This window comes from Motacilla alba, chromosome 17 (assembly GCF_015832195.1).
Source record: "Motacilla alba alba isolate MOTALB_02 chromosome 17, Motacilla_alba_V1.0_pri, whole genome shotgun sequence".
In the NCBI taxonomy this organism is placed as follows: Eukaryota; Metazoa; Chordata; class Aves; order Passeriformes; family Motacillidae; genus Motacilla; species Motacilla alba.
This window is the reverse complement of record NC_052032.1, coordinates 2,584,180-2,596,619: the sequence shown is the minus strand read 5'-3', so window position 1 is coordinate 2,596,619 and position 12,440 is coordinate 2,584,180. Positions and strand designations below refer to the sequence as shown.

General features: G+C 49.9%; 1 protein-coding gene across 1 annotated transcript in view; it reads left to right on the top strand.

The window, feature by feature from the left end:
* The window catches only part of WHRN (whirlin), a 55,147-nt gene that overhangs the window by 23,079 nt on the left and 19,628 nt on the right, over window positions 1-12,440 (top strand). The window contains exon 3 of the mRNA XM_038156591.1: window positions 4,310-4,435. Coding sequence (XP_038012519.1) covers window positions 4,310-4,435 — 126 coding nt within the window. The remainder of the gene's footprint in view (window positions 1-4,309; window positions 4,436-12,440) is intronic.

The window sequence follows — 12,440 nt, the reverse complement described above, 5'->3', positions numbered from 1 at the left end:
ATGGCCTTGCCTGAGCGTTACTGTGCCTCCAGGGCCTAAAGGGGCTCCAGGAGAGCTGGAGAGGGACTGGGGACAAGGCATGGAGGGACAGGACACAGGGAATGGCTCCCACTGCCACAGGGCAGGGCTGGATGGGTTATTGGGAATTGGGAATTGTTCCCTGGCAGGGTGGGCAGGCCCTGGCACAGGGTGCCCAGAGCAGCTGGGGCTGCCCCTGGATCCCTGGCAGTGCCCAAGGCCAGGCTGGACAGGGCTTGGAGCAGCCTGGGACAGTGGGAGGTGTCCCTGCCATGGCAGGGGTGGCACTGGATGGGCTTTAAGGTCCTTTCCAACCCAAACCATTCTATTATCTGGGATGTCCTCAGCTTCCCCCACGGATCAGCTGCCCTTGTTTGCTGCCTGGTTTAGGATGGTGTCAGGACAGTGTGGATTTAGGAGCTCAGGGTGATCCCAGCTCTCCCTGAGAGAGCTTCAGCCAGGGGGGAGAGTAGAAGCATAAAGATGAAATGGCACCAAAATGCCCTCTCTGGGCCAAGCCTTGGCACTGGAGAGTTAATCACACGGGTGCCAGCCTGAGTGGAAGAGCCCAAGCAGAAGGGTTTGACCCGGGGAATGTGTTGAGGGTGTGTTCCCAGAGGGGCCCTGGATCACCACTGGGAACCACTGGGAACCACTGGGAACATCAGCCTGGCCACAGGTTTGGCTCCCTCCTTGGGCACAGCTGGCCTTGTGTGTCAGTGTCACCCCAGAGCTGTGTGTGGGCTGTGGGGCCAGGCTGGCAGGAGTGTGACAATGGGACAGCCAGCAGGCAGGGCCACCCCTCCTGTCACCATCCCAACTGTGCCATCACTGGAGACACAGACCCTTGGGAAGGAGAGTGCAAATTGTCCCCTGTGGTCCCCGAGCCCTTGGCATGGAGTGGCCCAGCCTTTGCTTCATCCTGGCAATCAGCCTGGCCCTCCTTTGCTCCTTTGATGCCTCAGGGATTTGAGCTTTTCTATTTTCCATACATTTGTAACCCTGCAGTTCTTTAGTGTGCAACTCCAAACTCCACACACAGTGGGAGCTGCTGCTTTCCCATTTGGGGCAGACACAACAATTCCTCTCCAGGCCTGGCAATCAAGGACACCTCACTGCCTCAGGGCCCAGAGATGGAAACAAAAGTGAGTTTTGGGGGGAGCAAACCTGGGGTCAATGACTTCATTACCTGAAGCTGTAATTGGCAGATTAACCCCCAATATGCAAATGGACCAAACTTATAAAAGTGTGAAACCCGTGACCCATCGTCCATTTTGGGTGTAGGCCCTGGGGGGCTTTGTCAGCCTGAAGTGTACCTGAAGGGCCTTCAATAAATATACCTGCTTTTTATTCCCTTAATTCTGTCTGGCCTTTGTTTTTAGGTATCCCAAAAGTCCTCACCTTCCCTCCCCAGGTTGACCCCAGTGAGCCCAGCAGTCTCTCCCTTCCCCAGCCATTCCCAAAATCTGCAGTTGTCCCTGAGCTGGCTGCTCCCTGCTCCCTGCCACGCTGTTCCTGGCAGCTCCTGCTGCAGGGTTCATTCAGGGAGCTGCAGCTATTAGCTGATTAAGAGATGCAATCAAGCCCTGAGCTACCCAACTTTCTGGGCTGCCAGCAGCTCTGTATTTTCCAGGTTTGCACACACAGCTTGGGTTTGCTGGTTTTTGTGGCTCCAGAATTTCTGCATCCATGCCACTCCTGCCTCTGGAAGCACAGGTTTGCTCAGTGCAGGGCTAACCATCCTCTGACACCCCTTGGAGGTATTTATATGGATTGGTGGGATCCCCGCTCAGTCCTCTCTACTCCCACAGGCTCCTCATCAGAAAGTCCCTCTCACCTGATGCCTTCAGATTTCAGCCTTTATATTTGTCAAGCCCTGTAGTGCATTAGGGCATAACTCTGTAAACTCCACGTAGAGTGTTAATTCATTGTCTCCACATTTTGGTCAGACCAAACAGAGCAGCTCACGTGGCAGCACCTCATGAGCAGAGGGACAAGGGGTATCTCTTACTCCATCTGATGCTCTCCCCAGGTGGGGGGAGCAGCTTCTCAGCTTACCAGGATAGTGTTAAAGGGACATGGAAATGTCTGCCTGCAGAGCTGCCCCTCCTGGAGCTAACCCCAGCACACAGAAATGTCATTCGGGGACTTACAGAGGGCATTTTGCCATTCCCAGTCTGTTCTGATGTGATCTGTGATTCCAGGCACCTTGCTGCATTTCTCCTACTTGTATTTTTTTTCTCAAACTGGGGGATTTTTTTGAGAGGCACAGCCACGGTGGGGTGAAAAACTTACAGCAGGGAAATCCTAAATGCCATCAGACAGACTGGGAGGTAACAGCACTTCAGAAAAGTTGAATCTTTTCCTAATTTTCAAAAACAGTCAGCCAAGTGTTCTGCAGTCCAGAGCAAGGTTTCCTTGTGAGGAGAAAACCAAAGTGCCCTTGGATGTGACAGGCAGCTGCTCCTTTGGGTGGGTTCAGTGCCCAGCTCATCTCTCCAGCCTGAAGCATGAAGGTCTCTGTAATTCCTTTATAATCCCTCCATGCTAAAATTGTTTCCAGCACTTTCTGCCCTTTGAAGCAGGGAAAGGAAACCCAGGGAACATCAGGTTTTTCAGAGAAGGATGCTGGTACAAGTAGTTGATGTTTTACAATTCTTATTCCAGCTTTGCATCCATTTCTGTAAATCCAGAATTTGGAGCCTCAGGTGGATTTGTGTCCTGCTGCTGATTTCTGTGTTTCTATCACCAAGACAGAAAATGGGTTTTCAATACCAGCCACTCTAAGGCTGGCCTGAATTCCCTCTGTGATGCCGTGTCCTCTAGAAAGATGGATTAATTACTGGCTTGAAGCTGGGAATTATTTTTCCATCCAGGTAAAAGTGCAAGATTTTGGTTTGACTGCAGTGAGGGGGTTTAAATATAAAAGCCCTTCACAAACAGCTTGTTTCTGGTTATTTCTATCAGTGTGAAACACATTTTGGCTTTTCTCATTTGTTTTTATTCCTGCTGTCTGCTTTTCTCCAGAAGTGACTCAAAACTTGGGAGCAAAGCAAAAAATAACCCCGGAGTTATTCATTTAAAAAGTGTCATGCAGAGGGTGAACAAATGCCAATTTGAATGAGAGTCCTCGAGGGAGCTGAGCTCAGGATTGCTCTGCACTCCAAATCCCCACCTGAACAGCCAGATATTGTCAGGCCCTGTGAGGAGGAGAGGGTGGATGAAGGCAGGGGGAAGCTGGGTTTGCAATCAGCATTTGGTGGGGTCAACATCTGTCCAGGTGCTTCCTTGTGGGAAGTATGAAATGGCTTCTGCAGCATGTGCTGGATCTGTGGAAAGGTTGTCCCGGTGTTGTTAATTGGAGATAATCAGGCACATGATTATCCCTGTGGGGTTTGTCCTGTGGGGAGTGCCTGCAGTGGGCCTGCACAGTCAGCTCTGCACAGGGGAGGGCAGAGGGCTGGAGCTGGGCTCATGCCAGGCTGGGTGGAAGGGGATTGTGGCATTCCCATTCGCTGAAAAAATCCCTTCACCCAGGGTTTTTCTCCTGGGAAGCTGAGCAGCCTCAGAGAAAAGGAAAACAATTCTTATCTCATTTGCTTCTCCTGTGCTGTGCTCGTGTGGAATGTGTTTGGGGATTGTTCACCCACAGGTGATTGTTTCAGTGCATTCTGCTGGGAGTTGTTTTCACTCTTGGGCCAATCAGGGCCAAGCTGTGTCGGGGCTCTGGAGAGAGTCACGAGTTTCCATTATTAGCTTTTAGCATTCTGTAAGTGTCCTTTCTGTATTCTTTAGTATAGTTTAGTATAGTATTCTTTAATATAATACAGTATCATAAAGTAATAAATTAGCCTTGTGAGCACATGGAGTCAGATTCCTCATTCCTGCCTTCATTGGGACATTCCCAGCAAATTCAGAGGGGGCTCATGGCTCTGTTTGCTCAGGCAGCAATGCCAGAGGGGGAATTCACAGCCAGTGCTGCCTGGCACCACCCCACTGGTGCTCCTGGGGTTTTGGGGGTTGTTCTCAGGTCTCTACCCCAGGGGTGCACCTGTAAAAGGAGAGAATGGAAAACTGCTGTGGATCAGCTGATTTGTGGCTGAAAATCCACCTGCACGTGCTCCCCCTCATGTAGCTGAACCTCTCAGCCTCCAGAGCTTTTCCTCCTGGTTCCCACTGCCTCCTCCATCCCCCAGGAGCTGCTGTCCAGCCCAGCTCTGTGGCTGTGGCCCACCTCTGCTTTGGGCAGCACTTGGACACCACATCAATGTCTCTCTCTGTTCCCCTGCAGGTGAATCTGGTCCTGAACGAAGGGAAATCCCTGGGCCTCATGATCCGAGGAGGGGCAGAATATTCCCTGGGCATCTACATCACGGGTGTGGACAAGGGCTCCGAGGCAGAGAGCACTGGCTTGAAGGTGAGAGTGATCCCAGAGAGGGTGGCAGGTGACCAGGAACGTGTCCAGGTGGGTTTGGGATGTCTCCAGAGAGGGAGATTCCACCTCATCCCTGGGCAGCTGTTCCAGGGCTCTGCCACCCTCCATGGAAAGAATTTCTTCCTCATGTTGATGTGGAACTTGTTGTGTTTTAGTTTGTGGCCATTGCTCCTCATCCTGTCACTGAAAAGCCTCTGCCACCCCTTGGAGGGATTGTATGGATTGATGGGATCCCCTCTCCAGACAAATCAGCTCCTCATCAGAAAGTCTGTCTCACCTGATGCCTTCAGATTTTAGCCTTTATATTTTTCAGACCTGTGCTGCATTAATGTATAACTGAACTCCATATAAAGTGTTAGTTCATTGTCTCCACATTTTGGTCAGACACAACAATTCCTCTAGGCCTGAAACTCAAGGACACCCAACTGCCTCAGGCCCCAGAAAGTACAAACAAAAGTGAATTTTGGGGGAGCAAACTGGGGGTAAATGACTCAATTACCTGAAGCTGTAATTGGAGAATTAACCCCTGATATGTAAATGGACCAAACTTACAATTGTCTGCAAAACTTGTGACCATCACCCAGCTCGGGTGCAGCCTGGGAGGCTTTGACTGCCCAAGGTGTAGCTGTTGAAGGCCTTTAATAAATACTTTTATTGTCTTTATCCGCTCTAGCCAGCCCTCCAAGGCATCACACCTCCCTGGGCTGGCAGGGAAGAGTTTTCCATTAAAGATCCTGGTCCTGTGCCCTCTTCCTGCATCTCTCACCCAAAGCCTGGGTGTGCTGTGCATGAGGTGCTCCCAGCTGCCTGCAGGGCAGCATTTTAGGGGCCAGCTCTCAGCTGGGGTGTGTGGCTCCTCCTGGCAGTCCCAGGATCCTGAGTGAACCAGCAGGATCACCCTGGGTAGTGATGCCCCAAGAACCTGTAAATGAAACACACTTTGAGGTAATGGTAGTACAGGAGGTGATAGAAAAGCTGGTCTTCATTGGAGGCTTCCAGGGCCTAATATGGAAAATATCCACAAAATATCCACTCCCCCATGGGGTGAACACAGTTTTTATAAGTTTAACAAATTAGCATAATTGACAAAATCACCCATTAGGAGAACAAGTGGTGATGTAATCCCCCCCCCGTTCAAGCCCCTTCTAAATCCTCCCCCCTCCAATGGAACTGAACTTTGTTGATGAAAACAGGTCTCAAAGAGCTTTTTCTTGGCCTTGGTTCCCAGGGAGACCCAAGATGGGATGGGGGCTTTGGAATATGGTTTGTCTTTCTGCCTAGGGAAAAGCCCTGGGCAAATTCAGTAGGAATTCAGCAATAGGCTACAGAGCTCCAAACAGCTGTGTAAATTATACAGAGAATACAGAAGAGAAAAAAGGCAGAAATCCCTAGGCTGCAACAGAGCAGGGCTGACCCAGCAGGCTGGCTCAGTGACCCCGTGCACCCACTCTCAAACAGGCTCCTGAGGGATGCTCTGGGGTTGGGCTGGGCCCTTCTGAGGCTGCCCTGGGCACAGTTGGCAGCAGAGCTCTTGTGAAGGGAGATCTACACCCCTCTCACCCCCCGTGTGCACACACATCACCTCTGAGCTCCTCCAGCCTTGCCTGCAGATCCCAGGCTGTTCCCCTCTCTGACCCCCGCTGGTCCTGGAAGGGACATTTGGGGTTAGCCCTGTGTATGCTCACCAGGGGAGCAAGCTGGAAAGGGAGCAGTTGGATGTGTCTCTGTGCCAGGCGGGAATGGGGCACGTCTGACACTCAGGCTCCTCAGGCTGGATCATTTTTCTGCAGCCACAGTTTCTTTTCTGGAGTGGTTTTCCCTCTGGATGACCCAATTCCCTGCAGTGACCTCCAATCACTGCTTCCTCCAGTGCAGACTCATGGGCTCTGAGGGTTCTTTCCTATTCCTTGTGTCACTTGAGCTCTGATGCAAGTTAAACTCTGAAATGTCCTCTCAATCCCCTGGGGTGATCTGCTCTCATCCCCTCTGGGTTTGTGCACTGAGACATTTCTTGGGCTCACTGACCCTAAAGGTCGTTTCCACCCTCCAGGGTTCTGTGATTCTGTGATTTCCCCATTGCTCAGCCCTCGGCTGTTTAGGGCTAAGCCTTAGCTTTGCTCAGTGGCCCATAAAGTCACTTAAATCTGTGAAGGCTGGCAGCACGAGCTGGGGACAGTGTGGTGGAGAGGGCTGGCACAGACACCATCCTGTCCCTCGAATTGCTGTGGCTCTGAGGCCACCAGAGTTCCCTTTGCAGCCAAGGAGACTTTTAGGGGTCATGCAGCCACTGCTGAGCTGCCCTGAGCACTGCAGGCTCCTCTTTCCCTGTGTCAGAGAATCAAAATGCTGCACTTGGAGGTTTGGATCAATTCAATTAATCTCTCTCAGGTGCTCAGCAGGGAAATGGACCCTGGGCCCTGAGGGCATCACTGGGGATGGCACAGGGAGCTGTAGGGGCATCCTGGAGATGCCAGAGTGCATTGCAGGCTGCAGAGATGCTGCTGCAAGCTCCCTGCAGAGCCCCAGAGTGCAGGATGGCACCTCTGCCCACTCCCCTGGCTGGTCCCCAGCTGTGTCCCAGGGATGTTGGTGGCTTCATCAACAAGAGAGGCAGTGCTCTGGGGCACAGGATTTTGAGACAGGGACAAGAAGAGGCACAGGACAATTTGTTCGTAGAGGTGGAAGGGGAGGGACTGCCTGCAGCTGCCGTGGGTGACACCAGCACGTTTGTCCCCTGTGCCAGGGTCAGGGTCCATCCCCTAAACCCCAGAAGCCTGAAAGTTTAAATACAGGATGAGAAAGAAGAAGCTGCATTGTTTTCCTTGGTGCTTTTTCTGTTCCCTGGCTTTGCTGCACAGGGAAAATCTCTGCTTTTGTTTCTTCTGCATCCCCCGGCAGCGAGCTCAGCCGAGGAGATGTCACAGGGACAGTCCAACAGCAGAACTCCTGGCTGAATCCCTCCACGCCTGCTTGGAATGCAGGAAATGACCACACTCAGCACCCAGAGCAGTGCCAGTTCCCTGCCCTGTCCCCCCAGGTCCTGCCACTGTTGTTTGCACACCTGAGCCTCTGCTTGTTGGTTCTGGAGATCTCCCCCCTGCTGCTCTGCTCTCCAGGCAGTGATTTGTGTGTCCAGCAGGCTCCTGCTGTGCTGGATGTCAGGCTTGGTGTGATTTCAGATCCTCACAGATCTGAAATCTGCTTCCCACCCTGATTTGTGTATGCTACAGGCTGTAAATTCAGTGCTGCCTGCAGGTTTGGAGGTAAAAAAAGCCTTTTATGTCCTGCTGTTAGACATGGTTGGGTGTAGATTGCTGCTCCAGGTGGTGGTGATGCCACGAGGAAGCAAGAACTGGTGGATAAATGTGATTTCCAGGTAGTTTGTTGCTCTCTAAAATGGAAATATTCTGGAATTGCTCAGCGTGGGCTCAACACAGCCTGGCTGGGTTGATGGGCAGGCTCCTGCTGGCTGCCCAGGAGCCCAAAGCTGTGGGCTTTGCTGCTTTCACTGGGTTTGTTACCAGAGTTGAGCCGATTCCGAGGAGATGTTTAGATGAGAGACAAGGCAGAAATCCTTCCCTGGGAGGGTGGGCAGGCCCTGGCACAGGGTGCCCAGAGCAGCTGGGGCTGCCCCTGGATCCCTGGCAGTGCCCAAGGCCAGGCTGGACAGGGCCTGGAGCAGCCTGGGACAGTGGGAGGTGTCCCTGCCATGGCAGGGGTGGCACTGGATGGTTTTAAGGTCCCTTTTAACCCAAACCAATCTGTAATTTTGTCAAACATTTTATTTTTACCTCCTTGTATCTATGGCACCAAATCAGAATTTCGGACTCTTTAAATAATAACTAAAATAAATAAAATATTTTACACATCCCTTAAATTTTGATGGAAGGACAAACAAAAGCTATTGAAAGCCAGGCAAAACCAAGGAAGTTTCTCTGAGGCCCAGAAACTTTTGCCAGCTCCAGAAACAAGGACCAAGATGCTGAGATGAGGGTCCCAGAGGAGCTGCAGCCCCACTGGTGCTGGTTCAGGTGCTGCTGTCCTGCTCCCCCAGCAGGCAGAATTCCAGCCAAAACCAGGCTGGAGCTCTGCACTCAGTCAGTAACTCAATATTGAGAGGCTTGGCCTTGGCCTTCTTGATGTTTATTCATTCATGAAACTTCTGACAATGTGTTCTTGGGGCATGTCTGAAAATTGCTGCCTCTGAGGGGGTTCTGAGAGTGAAAAAGTGGGGGTTTGAGGAGGGAGGTGAGTCAGCCTCGTTTTCTTTCAGCTTCTGTCCTTCCTGCCTCCTTCCTGCTGTCCCCAGCGGTGCCTGGCACGAGCTGAGCTCCTGATGCTGTTCCTGGACCTGCTGGCCCTCATTTCTTCCTTGCTCATTTTTCCTGGGGCTGTGTTTTGTCAGGATTGGGGTTCTTTTTCCTCCTTAAGCCATTTCTGTTTGCTCTGCTTGACCTTTAAATCAGAAACAGCAGATTCCAGGGAGCTTGCTCTGAGCAAACAACTCAATATTGAGTTCCCAGAACAAGGGCTGGGGTGAAAATCATGATCCATATTTATCCAGATATGAGAGGAGAGGGAAAGAGAGACTGTAAACAGGAAGAGCTGAATGATTTTACCTCAGCACTGGCTGTCATAGAACAAAGAGTAATTTAGGCTGGAGAGCTCCAAGATCATCGTGTCCAACCATTCCTCCAGCACTGCAAAGCCACCACTGCCCCACGTCCTCAAGTGCCATATCCACATGGCTTTTAAATCCTTCAAGGAATGGGGACTTTGGAGTCCTTTCAACCCTTCTAGTGAAGATTTTTTTCTTAAATATCCACCCTGAGCCTGCCCTGGCCCAGCCTGAGGCCGTTCCCTCTCCTCCTGTCCCTGTTCCCTGGAGCAGAGCCCGACCCCCCCGACTGTCCCCCCCTGTCAGGAGCTGTGCAGAGCCACAAGGTCCCCCCTGAGCCTCCTTTTCTCCAGGCTGAGCCCCTTTCCAGCTCCCTCAGCCTCTCCTGGTGCTCCAGCCCCTTCCCCAGCTCTGTTCCCTTCCCTGGACACATTTGGTGTCATCTGCAAACTCCCTCGAGCCCCTCATCCCAAAGCCACCCCTTGAAAGCTGCAGTGAGCTTTGAGGTCTGGACACAGACAAATATCCTGGAAAAAGAGAAGATGAAGTAAAAACTTCGTGTCTCCCTCAGAGTTTGGGAATGAGCTGCAAAGTGACAAAGTCACTCAGGAGCTTGTAGTTGTGGTACCCAAGATGTAACATTTCTCCTGGTCCTTCCAGTGGTGTCACCTTGATGGGGACAGAAATCTCCTCTCCTGGGAGGCCACCAAAAACCTCCCCCCATCAGTGCCACAAGCACTGCCACCCCCAGAGAGCCCCTTCCTCCCTGGGCTTTCATCTCCCCTCTTTGGGCTGCAGTGTTTGGGGAGAGGAGCCATTTTCAGACAGCCATGGCCCCCTCCTTCCCTGTGCTGTATTGTATTTGTGGGGTTCCCAGATGAAGGCAGGAATGATGAATCTGACTCCATGTTCTCACAAGGCTAATTTATTACTTTATGATACTGTATTATATTAAAGAATACTATCTATACTATACTAAAGAATACAGAAAGGACACTTACAGAATGCTAAAAGCTAATAATGGAAACTTGTGACTCTCTCCAGAGTCCTGACACAGCTTGGCCCTGATTGGCCCAAGAGTGAAAACAACTCCCAGCAGAATGCAATGGAACAATCACCTGTGGGTAAACAATCCCCAAACACATTCCACATGAGCACAGCACAGGAGAAGCAAATGAGATAAGAATTGTTTTCCTTTTCTCTGAGGCTGCTCAGCGTCCCAGGAAAAAGATCCTGGGCAAAGGGATTTTTCAGAGAATGTGAGTGCCACAGAATCAGGCTCCCAGATCTGTCCTGGACCCTTCCCACATGGATCATCTGGATCATCTGCCCTGACCCATTTCCCTCCTGGAGAAGCTAAGCACTCCTTTATTTACTGGGAGCTTTCATTTGGTCAATTCCAAAATGATCCATACATTTTCCTGCCGGTATCTTTAATTTCTTAAGTGCTTTTGGTAATTATTTGTGCTGGAGAGAGGCTCCTTCTACTTTAGTGCTATCTCCAGTGTCATTTAGCCTCTCTGCTGGCACTTCAGTGGCATTAAACAGGACCGGTGCCAGTGCCAACCCATTTGGCATCATCCCCTTGGCCCTGTTATTCCCAACTCAGTTTGGTGTCTTTTAACCTTAACTCACATTTAAAATCTCTTGCCTATTTTTCTGTCTGTGTGATTGAATTTCTCCCAGAGCAAATTCTGATTACTTTTAAGAGAATTTTTCAGAGCAAATTCTGATTATTTCTGCTGCTCAGAACCCATGTCTGAAGCCCATTACGTTTCTCTTGACTGTGCCTCCCCTTCCCCACTGTCTCCAGAAGGAGAAGGAGCCAGGGCTGTCACCAAGGTGTAATTTCCAAACTCTCTTTTTCTCATGGTCTGTCACCTTTTGCGTGTCATGTTCAGCCCCTGCATTTCAGGCTGCAATTTTCCCTAGGAAATGAGAGTAATCCACATTTTCAGAGGTGCTCAAGCATTCAGCACATCCTGGGTATCCACCCACCATTAGCTGAGCACAACTGAAAAGTAGTTCCTGAAATATCCAGGGCAATAATTTTCCTGTGTTTTATTATAACTTTTTTTGTGTGTGTGTGTGTCTTGTTATTATTTCTTTTATTCTGTGCCAGCTTGGAGCTGTGAATACAGCAAATCATTTCTCAGGGTCAGCTTTTGTTTTAGTCGATGGTTCTTTTGCATCTCTGCAGATTTTTTTGTTACTTTCTGACTTGTCCTTGACTTTGGGGGGAAAATATAATTATCTATGTTAATTAGCAAAAAGTCCAGGGTCCCTCTGGTCTCCCTGATGTTACAAGAGCGTGCCAGGCTCCTCTTGGTTTACTCTTAAAAGGAGAAATTAAAGATTATTAAACCCGTGTAACTGTCCTGAACCAAAAAAAATCATGAAAATTTAATCCCTGGTATAGAAAACCATTAAAGATTCATAATTGCAATAAAACTGCCTAATCAAATTTGGATTTTTATTGTTTTGGTGCTGCAGTGAACTCTGTGCTCCTTGTTTGAGCAGCAAAATCCACTCCAGGGGACTTTTCTGATGGATCAGAAAGGCCTGGGAGATGATATTTGTGCACCTGAGTGGGTGTTTCTCTTGGCACTTTGGGCCCTGGCATAATTCCCCTCCCCTGTTACATTGGTAGCTGTTGGAACCCTGGTCACTGAGAATTTCAGACTTTCTGTGCTGACAGGCACTGACCCCAGGAGAACACTGCAGTGACCTGAGGCCATGGAGAAAGCTCCAAAATGGAATGGCAGAACTGGGATTGTGGCGTGGGGTTTGAACAGAAGTGTGTAATAGCACAGGGTGGAAAACTTAGAGTTTAAGGGTTTAGGATATAGTAATATATATAAAGCAAGGTGGAGGTTTTAGGGTGGTGGCTGGTCCTTCTTCTTCTCCTTCTTCTTCTCCTTCTTCTCCTTCTTCTTCTCCTTCTTCTTCTCCTCCTTCTCCTTCACCTTCTTCTCCATGGGTTTGGGTGGTTTTGTGTAATTGGATAAAAAATCCCACATTGCAGGGCATGGGTGGTTGGTTATTGGGTTAAAAGTAAAAATAATTTAGGTCATTTCTTAATTGGACAGTTTGTAGAGTCTTTGTAGAAAGAGAGACAGGGCTCCATTTTTAGTTTGTTGAAGTGCTGTAGAACTCAGGGTTTGTGAGACTGTGACATAGGTAAGAACTAATAAACATCTGAGTCTGAACAAGAAATAGCATCTTGTGATTTAATCCTGACCCTGGCAGAAAAGAAGGAAAGAATCCACAGGTAGGCAGCAATTTTCTGACAGTGGATTTAAAGCTGACAGAGCTCAAAGGGACCCTGAGATATTTGTGGAGCCCCATGGTTGAGGTCATTTGTGTCAT